Source organism: Xenopus laevis, chromosome 1S, assembly GCF_017654675.1.
Source record: "Xenopus laevis strain J_2021 chromosome 1S, Xenopus_laevis_v10.1, whole genome shotgun sequence".
NCBI lineage: Eukaryota > Metazoa > Chordata > Amphibia > Anura > Pipidae > Xenopus > Xenopus laevis.
Window position 1 is genome coordinate 90,275,634 of NC_054372.1, and position 12,299 is coordinate 90,287,932.

General features: G+C 37.1%; 1 protein-coding gene across 1 annotated transcript in view; it reads right to left on the minus strand.

Annotated features, from left to right (window-relative positions):
* Window positions 1-566: 566 nt before the first annotated feature.
* The window catches only part of efna2.S (ephrin A2 S homeolog), a 123,279-nt gene continuing 111,546 nt past the window's right edge, over window positions 567-12,299 (minus strand). Inside the window, exons 3-4 of the mRNA XM_018243603.2 lie at window positions 4,055-4,120; window positions 567-2,528 (exon numbers count right to left, since the gene is read on the minus strand). Of these exons, the coding sequence (XP_018099092.2) occupies window positions 2,410-2,528; window positions 4,055-4,120 (185 nt within the window). The 3' untranslated portion in view covers window positions 567-2,409. The remainder of the gene's footprint in view (window positions 2,529-4,054; window positions 4,121-12,299) is intronic.

Here is a 12,299-nt window from a genome sequence, read left to right on the forward strand (position 1 = left end):
TGTAGATGGCTCGCAAAATAAAGAGCTGGATAAATTACAACTTTGAATTCTGCTTGGGAGACCTTTGCCTAATACAGGTATTAGAAAGCAAGAAATAAAAGTGGTGCCTTGCTAATTCAGCAGAATTAATCAATTACTAGAAAATAAAAAAAACTCTAGAAAGCAAGAAAAAAAAATAGAAATACAAAAAAAATATATAAATATGTAAATTATAACAGAACACTTAAAATGTGAGCAAAAAAATTAGATGGGATGATATGAGAGTAATTTTGTGACACTGCTATCCCTTTAATAAATCTTGCTGTGCTCTCTAAAACCTGTCCTTTATTAAATTTGCCCTTCGTCATTGTGATTCTGTTTCATGTAGCTGGCCATGGCCTGATATGAAAAAAAAGATAGTGCTACAAATATTCATAAATGTGTTTCACTCTTGCAATGTATTCTTTCAGAATCATAAATCCCAACAAGTTTACATAACAGTGGAACATTGTTCAGATCTGCATTTAATATTATAGTAGTTTGAAGCGGGGAAAAAATTACCCCAGGCAACAGCAGCGAAAACGAGAATGGATAAAATGTATTTTATTGCAAGATTTTGCTTCCTAGTCTATAAATCATACAACTTCCATAAAATTCATTGTCTGCAATACATAGAAAATCACAGTTTATCTGCTGGCTCTATTTACACACATGGATGAAATGTCTGGGACTTGCCCCTATTGCAGGCAGATAATCAGCAGTGAGAGACGAGAACCACATAAGTAGATTATAACAGGCAAACTGCCAGTCTGTATTGGCCACTGGAGCTCTGGTAAATAGTGGAGATCAAGGATTACCCACCTGTAAACCTCCAGCTGTTGTTGGACTTCAGTACCCAGAAACCCTTCCTACAGATTTTGGTTCTCTGGGGTTGCTGGGAAGTGTACTTCAGCAACAGTCTGAAGCATACTAGATCACTATCTCTGGTTCAGATTGTGATTGATTCATAGACTCAAGTGGTCAATGCAGCATAGAGAGCTGAAGTGCAAGTCAGAAATGATTGATTGAATGAGTGAAACCAGCCCCAAAGGAGAGGCACCAGAAATGACACTGAGCTGACAGTCACAGTTACTGATGAGCAAAACTGGTAAACAATGAGTACAAGTACAGAGGCCTATGACACATTTGCCTTTTTATTTAATACATTCATAGGCAGTTACTTTCATATTTTTGCAGCACCTTTGGAGGATTTTTTTTTTTTTTTTTGGAACATCTATGAAATTGGCACTAATGCATTCTGTTTCTTCTAGACGCCCACAAGTTATCCAGCATATTAGAGTCTTATTGAAATCTAAAAGAACAAGAAAAAAATATTGTTTCATGTATTTTTTTTGTTTTTTAATAAAAAACAAAAATCAGGTATAATGGCTCACAGACTGCATTTCTGAACTTTCCAGTTCATATATTCCCACACCCATCTGACAGAGAATGAATTAATAATATGCAGAACAACCTCTGTTACAATGGACCATTACAGCATTCCAGAAATGTATGCTTCCTCTTTGCTCAGAATACCTATAGTGAATATAAAAACGCCTTTTGCATTCTAAATGACTATACTCTTGTCAATATCTCAGGAAATTTGTACAGGATCCTAAGAACGAATACTTTGTAGGGAGAAAAAAAAGAGAATCTGAACTTGGAATCAATATTCTTTACATGGTATGTTTCATTGATTAAGAGCTTAATAAATTGATACACTGTAGTGATAGTTATTAATTATTTAGCAGTAGTAGACCAAGATGACAAATGAAATGCTACAAGGGAAAATATATTTCAGATCTTTAAATGCCTGATTTTGCTGACCAACTGTCCAAAACAATGGACTCAAAATTGCTCACAGAGGATCATATATAAAAATACTGATCTTGTTTTCTCTATCTGTTAATCCCAGCGCCACATCCCATTCCACAGGAGTGCAAAGCATTTTGCAGGGGAAAGTGTAAAGTAATATTACAGAAAGGATAAAAGTGTCACGTGTAAATGGAAAAAGCTGGAACGCATTTTATAGGCTGTAAGAAAAAAAAACGTTACAATTATCTTGTTCTACTGGGTCAAGTGCGGGAAAAGCAATAAAAATACAAAATAAAAAGACTATACATTTGGTATCTGGAAAAATGTAAAAAGCCAGTTGCTGGAATTTTCTAAATTCCAGCACACCCCACTTGAACCAGGGGCCTTAATTTAACCATCGTGCTTGCTCTTACATCAATGGTAGCAGAAATGCAGATTGATCATCCTGTACAGGATTAGATGTTCATAATCTGAGTCCTCTTGCACTGAATTAATATCTTCAAAGGGAGTCTCTTCATTGCATCTTCTTTTCCCTTCTAGTCTAGGTTGATATCGTGGTCATATGTGACCCAACAGCTACAAGACAATGATAGTCCAAAACAGGAGAAATCCAAGGCTGGGGTGAGGAACCCTGAGGTTTAGGCCCGAATTATTGCTGGTGAAGATAGGCTCTGGAGACTCATAGAGAGAATCATCTGAGGCAAAAATAACAAAAAAAGAACATATTTGTTTAGATCAAATGGAACATCCCTCTAGACAAATACATTGTGCTGGAGCGTGTATGTAGCCTAACAGTAGGCAAATTTTGTGCATTTTCCTTTTTTTATTGATAGCATATAATTTTACTAATAAATACAGTTCTCATGCTAATGCAATTCAAAGCCAATGGTTTGAAGTGGTTAGAGTGTGAATCTTCAAATGTATCCCCAGAACCAAAATCTAAAAATATGGTGCTGATTTATGAAATATCTAAATCCAGAAGGATTCACAGCAGTTCAAAATGTTTTCCTATTATAAAAACTTTCCTGACGATCAGGAACATTTTTTTAAAATAAAAAACACATTTTCATATCTATATTAGTTATTTAGAACATTTTCGACTGCTCTGAGCTTTCAAACACCATCCTGATTTATGGAAAAATGGTATGTATTACTGCAGCAGTGCTGAGTACACCTGTACTATCATCTATCTGAATCCTGTCTCCACAATACTTATATCACACAGGGAGAAAGAATTTGGAAAACTATGCTAATAAATCAGCTCTTTGTTCCACCAACTGTATTATAGGGTGCCCCAGGAGACCATAAGGAATTGAAGGACACAGGGCCATGACAGGGCTAGGAAGGGAGCTGAAAGGTGTTAATTTGCAAGGAGTTGTGAGAAATGTAGTGTAGAAAATGAATGGTTGGAGGCATTAGGAAGAGAATGAAAGAGATAGAACAGGAGGAGTCAGTTGACATTTTACCTTTGCAGCCCCAATCCTCCCTCTTTTCCTTAGTGGGGGGTGATGGTAGTGAGGATTGTGTTGAATTTATAGTCTGAACCATTGGCAAAAGTGGTTTAGTTCTGAGGCTAGCGGTTGCGGATATCAGCCACTGTTAAAAGTAGATGGGTTAAAGGAAAGGTGGCTAGCCTCATGGTTTACGATATTTTAGGGACTGGGAGATCCAGTTGGTATACTATAAAGTTTATAATGTTTGCAAAATACTGTATATAGCTATATGATGGTTAACTTGTGGTTAATAACTTAGGGCTGTGCCTTTTTAACCTGTAAAATGTGTCAGCCTGAGTGTTTTCAATTTTTGTGCCCACTTTTTAAAACTGTGTGCACACCGCGTGCAGTAATTTGAGAGAGAGAGAGAGAGAGAGGAAAAAGATAAAGGTTTAATTATTCTTTAAGACAATAATTCTCATTTTTTTTCCTCTATAAGAATAAAACAGTGCCCTTCATGAATCCATATTGGTTGGAAAACCATCCTACTCGGTTTATTAAATGTTTACAATTTTTTTTAGCAGAATTAAGGTATAGAGATCCAATAAGTTAAAGATTATCCAGAAAAGGGGAACAGGGCATTAACCATTTGGAAAAAAATGTGACTCTAAGTTGAATGTCAAGTATCACATTTAAACACAAATCAGTGTGCCGTTTCAATTTTGTCTTGATAATTTTTTAACCATATAAAGCAGTTTCTGTATTTTTATTGACACTATGGCACTTACTTGTTGGACGTACGTAAACTTTAAGCCTGAGGCAGGGTCTATCCACCATGTTTGGAGGAGTTGATGCTGAAAATAAAAAGATAGTCTCAATGTAAAATGAAAATGATTTCTGTTATGCTATTTTAATATTTTTTTTTTTTAAGTGTTTTATGTATTTTTCTCATATCATGTGTGTGAACACATAGGGGCACATTTACTAAGCTCGAGTGAAGGATTCGAATGAAAAAAACTTCGAATTTCAAAGTATTTTTTTGGGTACTTCGACCATCGAAAAGGCTACTACGACCTTCAACTTCGATTGGAACGATTCTAAGTATAAATCTTTCGACTATTCAATAGTCGAAGTACTGTCTCTTTAAAAAAAACTTTGACTACATACTTCGGCAGTTTAAACCTACAGAGGTACAATGTTAGCCTATGGGGACCTTCCCCAGCACTTTCCTAACCTTTTTTTGATCGAAGAAAAATCCTTCGATCGATTGCTTAAAATCGATCGATTCGAAGGATTTTATCGTTCGATCGAACGATTTTTACTTCGATATATATATAATGTGTGTGTGTGTGTATGTGTGTGTATACACAAACACACACACACACACACACACCTAGTGTGAAAAGATGCTGATGCGCAGCTTAGAACTTATTTATTAGTTCAGTCCTCACTAACTATATATATATATATATATATATATATATATACACACACACACACACACACACACACATTAAAGTTTATTTTTTGCAATTCCGCTGTGTAAACTCTTGACTGTAGCTGTTTATTTTTAAACACAAGACACTTATCAAACAGCGACAGCTCAATTAATATTCACTTTAAAACGGCTAGTAAAAGCTGGCAGAATAACAAAACTTTCAGTTTCTGCACATATTATGAAGTTGGAACAAATGTTTAGATTGCTGTATCTGCAGGAGATGAGTTGTCATTTGTCCAGGGCCAGATTTAAATAGCGGGAGCCCCTAGGCCCACTGTCGTTCGTCGTCCCTGTCCCCTCCCTTTTATTCACTCAAATTTTCATCTGGACCAGAGCAATGAGGATTGGAGCACGGGAAATTTAAAAAACTATAGTATCTCCTGCGCATCCCCAGTGTTTCTAAACCAATGTGGGTGTGGTTGGGCAACATGCCGCCCTGGGCCCGGGCATTGGTTGCCTCTCCACAAATCCGGCCCTGCATTTGTCCCCATGATGCAAGGGCCTAATTCTGATTTATGAAATATCTAAATCCAGAAGGATTCACAGCAGTTTTCCCATTATAAAAACTTTCCTGACGATCAGGAAAATTTTTTTAAAAAAACTAATACTAGCTTTGGTATGCTCCAGCAACAAGCATTTTTTCCAATGGCTGATTTACGTTTTGAAGACGGTGTTGCTGCTTGCTCTGATCTACACCCTAGATCAGGAGTGCCCATACTTTACTAATATGAGGTAACATACTTTTAGTGATGTTGTCCCATTATGATCTACATCCATAAAATATTGTTAGCATTATGTTCCATGGAAAATATTACTTAATTGATTTATGAGAAAATGTATATTGCTATATTTTACAAACAACTATGTCTCATGTAACATAGTAACATAGTTAGTTAGGTTGAAAAAAAGACGTTTCTCAAATTCAACCTTTTAACTACATTTTAACCTGCCTAACTGCTAGTTGATCCAGAGGAATGCAAAAAACCTCATTTGACATTGTAACAGTAACATTATAAAAATCTGAATGAAAAGAATGAAACAGGAGGGAGATTTAGACAAGCTTTTTGTTGACAATGTCTTAAAATCTACTGATCAACAGCTACTGGTAGATCCCAATCTACCTTTTGGCCACCCCTGCCCTAGATGGATAATTATTATCATCATCATAATTCATTTTTTTTTTTAAAAGGTTTTTATTTAACATTTTCTCAACACAACAATACATACATATAAACTTGCATTGCTATAACCATACAAAGTCAAGATTGCATATTCACAGTGTAGTAGTAAATCACAAGCAGCAGGAGTTTAAATTAGGACATACACCAGAAGCCAATGGGAGGAACATCAGGAGAAAAAAAGAGTGGACTTCTCTTTGTTTATTATAAGTCCACTGAACTTACCCATTGACTTGACCTGCCAAGTTTAGTGCGTTATGCAGGGAGTCATGGAGTCTGCTAGAAATAAAAGAACATCATCAGCATATAGGGCTATCTTCTCTTCCAACCTCCCATATTTAAGTCCTATCACCCTGGGGGACTGCTGGATCATCATGGCTAATGGCTCTATTGCTAGAGCAAATAGCAAAGGAGAAGAGGGGACAGCACCTTCCACAAGTATGGCCACTCAACAGTGCTTCGGTTGCATCTAGTGAAGCAATATTTCTAGTTCCAGCATTCACATGTTAAATTTGGAGATGGGAGTATATTCTTTTCAAATTGATTGCCGTACTTTTGTTGGGCATAAAGCCGGGTTGGTCTGGATGTATTACTGTGGTTATTACTTTATTCAATCTTTGGGACACGATTTTTGCCAATATTTTTACATGTGTATTGATTAGGGATACAGGTCGGTAAGAGTCACATAATTCTAGGTCTATACCTTCTTTGAGTATGAGTATTATAATAGCGGAGTAAACGGATTGTGGGAGATTTCTTTCATTCCTACCAGTGTAGCGTGCAGTTTGGGCATCAGATCTTCACTAAGAAGACTTGGCTTGGCTTAGTTTGGGGAACTTGATTTCCTGCAGGAATTGCTCTAGTTCTGCTTGTTTGTAGGAGATACCTATGATATAGAGGTCTTTATAGTGTGCGGCATAGATTTCAGCAATATCTTCCATAGTCAAATGCATACCTGCCCTGCACATCTTTGGATCTAGCAATTATTGTGGGGGGATTGTATTATTTAGCCAAGTAGGCAAGGGTCTTCCCATTTTTGTCCCCTTGCTCAAATGACCTCTGACTGGCATATAATAGTTTCTTGCGAGTGGAGGTGGTTTGTGCCAATTCCAGGTTTCTTTGAGGAAGGATTAGAGATTGATGGCTCACTACATCACCTTTTTCACAGATTTTTTGCAGATTTTTTCTGCATGTAGTACTTTTCCTGCTGCTTCAGTGCTTGTTTAGCGATTATGCGTGTTCTCGCAATCGGCGAGATTAAGGAGCCACGGGCAACCACCTTAGAGGCCTCCCATACTACATTACTATGAGCCATGTCTTTGGTTGTCTCCCAGTATGCCAAGTATTCAGTGCAAGAAGTTCCCTCTACCTCTACATTGTTTAGCCAGAGCGGGGAGAGTCTCCATTGGTGTCAGGTTGGGGCTTAGTGCATATTTTTAATAGCAACGGGGCATAATAATATAATTATCTGTGAGATTTTGACTGATTTGTGTGGTATGTGTAGTAATACGTCTTGCATGAGGCTCAAGTGTATATAGAATTTTTTAAACTCTGGTGAATTGGATCACCCTGAAAATTGAATCAAACTCAAATCAATTAAAGGACCAGTAACATCAAATTTTTTTTTTCAAAAATTCGTTAGTACATAACGAAAAAATAACACCAACACAAATTAAAATTTAAAATAGCAAAGCCTTTATTAAGAAATAACTTACAGAAACTCCACTTCCTGTCCTCTTCAGAAACAGCGAAAAGGCGACCATCCTTCCTGCAGCGCTCGATTTGTCCTCCCTGGCTAGCTCCAATATTCTACTGACAGCATGTGAAGTGACATCAAAATTGGATCGCGACTCGCTGCACTGCTGCACTGAGGCAGCTCCAGACTGGCCGTAAGTCTCCCCCTGTCCTTTCCCTCGCACTATGCTGTGGAGATACTGGGATCAACTGTTTGCAACCGGGAGGGCATGGGGACAGAGATCCGGAATCAGGACTGCTTCTCTCAACCGGAACCTGAGTTTTTCCTGAAGTCGCTCTGCCAGGTTCTCTTCTCAGTCAGCCGGGTGACACCTCAGCGCTCAGCTGCCTGTGGAGGGAGAACCGCTTGCTCCCAGGAAACTGCCTGCATCTTTGGCTGCCTGCACCAGTTGGTTAAATTCAAATCAACTTCAAATCAAATTCGATTTGAATTTTAAAAACTCGATTTGAGTTTTATTAACCAAAAAAAATGCGATTGTCAGGAAGGCTACCAACAACTCCAAATTGATCCATGGACATCTCCCATTGACTTAAACAGCAATTCAGCAGGTTTTAGGTGGTGAACAGTCAAATTCAATTACTTAAATGGCCAGTGTATGATAAATCTTGAAAATCAAATTACATTTTTTTGAAGAACTCAAATTGAATTTTAATACAATCAACACCTAACTTAATTACATCATTGTGGATTATGATAAACAGATTATGCTGATTGGAGCAACATTCCAGAGGATATACATTCTCGAAGAAAGATTTACAAGTTATTCTGAATTGAGAAAGCCAGTTGGATGACTGGTGAAATGTCTTCAAGGAAAAAACAAAGCAAGTCCAGTTGAGGATAGCAAGTCCAGCATGGATACTGCGTGTGCATGGAAGAGTTGCAGTAAAAATTTGATATCCCTACATTATTTATCAGGTTTATATTTTTATTGTTGTGGGAGAAGAGAGAATAACTCATTTTCCACCTTTCAGCTACAAAATATGTAAAGGTAGGCACAAAATGTTTTAATGAAAACTACTGCTGCTTAGGTGCCAAAGGGCAAAACTTATGTCAGGTGGAGCATTATTAATAGCTCCTATGATAGATCTGATCTCTGCAATGCAGGATATAGTCTTAATATATTTAATCACTTTTCATTCTGCAAAGTAGTTGGGTTTTAATACACGTTCAATTACTTTGTATTTTGAGACATATTTCATAACCTGTATAAGGGCAACTTTTATGTGTTCTGCAGCTGAGTGTACATGGGTGGAAGCCCAAACTCTAGAATGGAGACGTTACTAAAGTCATACAAGACTAAAAGCTATTTTAACTTTCGCCCCATGTCACCTGCAGTGTATTGATCTTATACAAGTTAGAACTGACAAAAGACCATTTCAGTTTCTCCATATACTGTATATGATTTAAAATCATCTTCATAATCTTCTGCAAGAGATGTTTTAAGGGTGATAGGCACATAGACATCAGTTCTCTTGGTATAAAAATGGACACTGTTCAACTATTCACTTAGTGAAACAGCATTTGTTCACATTTGCAATACTTTCATTTTTAGCACAGGTATGGGTTCTCTTATGTGGAAACCGAATATTCAGAAAGTTACAGGAAGCCCAGCTCTAGCAGTGTCCATTTTAAAGGGGAAGGAAACCTAGTTGGCGCAAAAATCCTCCCCCCCTCCCGTGTGTTGCCCACCCTCCCTCCTCCCCCCTGGCCTAACCGTCCCGCTAGGCAAATGCCCCTAACTTGTTACTTACCCTTCTGCGCAGGTCCAGTCCAGGGAGTTCACAGACGACATCGTCTTCCACGCGATCTTCTTCCTGCTTTGACCGGCGCATGCGCAGTAGGAGCATTTCGCCGGTACGATCTACTGCACATGCGACAAAAGTACTTTGTGACTTTTGGCGCATGCGCAGTAGAGCCGTACCGGCGAAATGCTCCTACTGCGCATGCGCCAAAATGCAGTTCAAAGCAGGAAGAAGAACGCGTGGAAGAAGATGTCGTTTGTGAACTCCCTGGACTGGACCTGCGCAGAAGGGTGAGTAACAAGTTAGGGGCATTTGCCCAGCGGGACTGGTAGGCCAGGGGGGAGGAGGGAGGGTGGGCAACACACGGGAGGGGGGAGGTTTTTTGCGCCAACTAGGTTTCCTTCCCCTTTAAGCAAAGATTGGAATTTTTATTAAATTGTTGTTTTTCCTCTGTAGTAATAAAACAGTATCTATAACCAATAGTAAGTTTAATAAATAATTCCAAATGGGTTTATTTAGTGGGTTATTAAAGTCCGAATGCCAAAAACTAAAAAAAAATCAAGATTTTTTTTACTATAAAATTGGAATTTTTAGTGGGGAAAAAACTTTTTTTTAAAAATGTATTATACCCTGAAGATGGGAAAAGTTTGAATACAAAAATCCAGCATCTCAGACCTGCCGAGGTTGCATATAAGTCAATGGGAGAGTTCCCTATCCTATTTGAAAGATGCTGTGGTCTGCACAGAAATTAGCCTGATAATCTTTCTATTTCAGTCTTTTCGAACAAAAATCTGAAAAAAATTGTGCTTTCCTGAAAAAGCCCGAAATATTCAAACGAGTCAGGTTTTTGACCGATTTTAACAAGTTTATACTCGATCTGATTAAATCGTGCTTTTTAAATAATAAATAAGGTCCAATCGTAGATTCTAGTTTAGTGGGACTTTTATTTATATATATATATATATATATATATATATATATATATATATATATATATATATATATATATATATATATATATAAAAAGCAGCAGCTAAGGGCCGCACACCCTGAAAAGAGGACGAGACCTGGGTGCCCATGCGTCAGAAATTCATGTAGGATATAAAGTGATGGCACTCACAGGATTTGATGAGACAACAACTGGAGATAAAAAAGAAAAAAGTTTATTGATCCAACGTTTCGGTCCCACACAAGGACCTTTTTCAAGGTTTCCTTTAAAAAGGTCCTTGTGTGGGACCGAAACGTTGGATCAATAAACTTTTTTCTTTTTTATCTCCAGTTGTTGTCCCATCAAATCCTGTGAGTGCCATCACTTTATATCATATATATATATATATATATATATATATATATATATATATATATATATATATATATATCCATGTTCATCTGGGTGGCACACTGTATCACATCGATTACCGGGTGCACGGTAAAAAATATTCATACACTGTTCAAATGACCAGCAACTCCAAGGGTTTCAGTGAAAAATTTTGTATTTAGATAAGTGCAGTTACAGGCTGTAACTGCACTATTATATATATATATATATATATATATATATATATATATCTATATATATATCTATATATATATATATATATATCTATATATATATATATCTATATATATATCTATATATATATCTATATATATATCTATCTATATATATATATATATATATATATATATATATATATATATATTTAGCCCTTAGTGTATGTTTTTAATGTTTGTTTAATGTTTTTTAGAATACTGTACTTAAGGTATAGATCCTAATTACAGAAAAACCATTCCGGATAATAGAGCCCATAACTATAAAAGCAAACTATTTGATTTTTTTTGCAAAATGTGATTAAAAAGTAGTGATCAAATTGGTGGTTCCTCCAAATCTCACAAGAATAAATATCCAATTGATATGTAGAAAATATTCCCCAGAAAGCAAATAGCATTGCATTCATGAAGTCCCTGCAATAATGAACATAATGGTCATAAGATGTTTGATGGTCTCTGGATGAGACTTATTTGTAAGAGTTGACAAAAGACATGGGGTGTGTAGCCTGTTGAGAAGTCTATACTACACTCAGGGTCAAACTGAACGGGGAAAAAATCTGGTTGGCCCCACCAAACCAGACCCACTACCTACAGTACCTTCCTCATAACCCTCTCCAGGCCCCAATCGGGGGCACACAGAGAGAAGGTACTCAATGCTCACATGGGGGTTGTGGCTGGGGCTAGCGGTGTGTGTGTGGAGGGGGGCCTGATGCGGAGGTCCAGTGTGCCTCTGACTCGGACTACACTACAAATTAACTAAAATCAGGGTGCTACCATGTTTTAAATATTCTAAATGTAATAGCGATGCCTAGGTATAACTATTTAATGTATTCTACCATGTTTCATGAGAATCTGGTCTTTGGAGAAACTAGGGCTGATAAACATAGGCACTAAAATGAACCAGTGCACTTACCCAATGCAGCCAATCTTATCTGTACTTTCATAGTCTAACTTGTAGTAGTCTATTCAAATTTAATTGCTAATTGTCTGCCAGCTATTGTGCAGTTCAACAAGTCACACATGCTATTCTGCAACAGCAGAGCTTACCCCATTTATGTATGGTGGTTAAATGGTGGCATTTGCCTCACGTCCATAGGAGAGAAAACAGAATTACAACTACATGATTTAGGACAGGGGTGTCCAAAAGGTAGATCGGGATCTACCAGTAGATGTTTAGCTGGTGATCAGTAGATCAACAAACAGCTCCTGTTTCCTTCTTTTCATTTAGATATTTATTACATTAAGATTACATAACAAATAAATGTTTAAATATAACAATTTAAATGTTCTCAAAAATCAACATTTAAG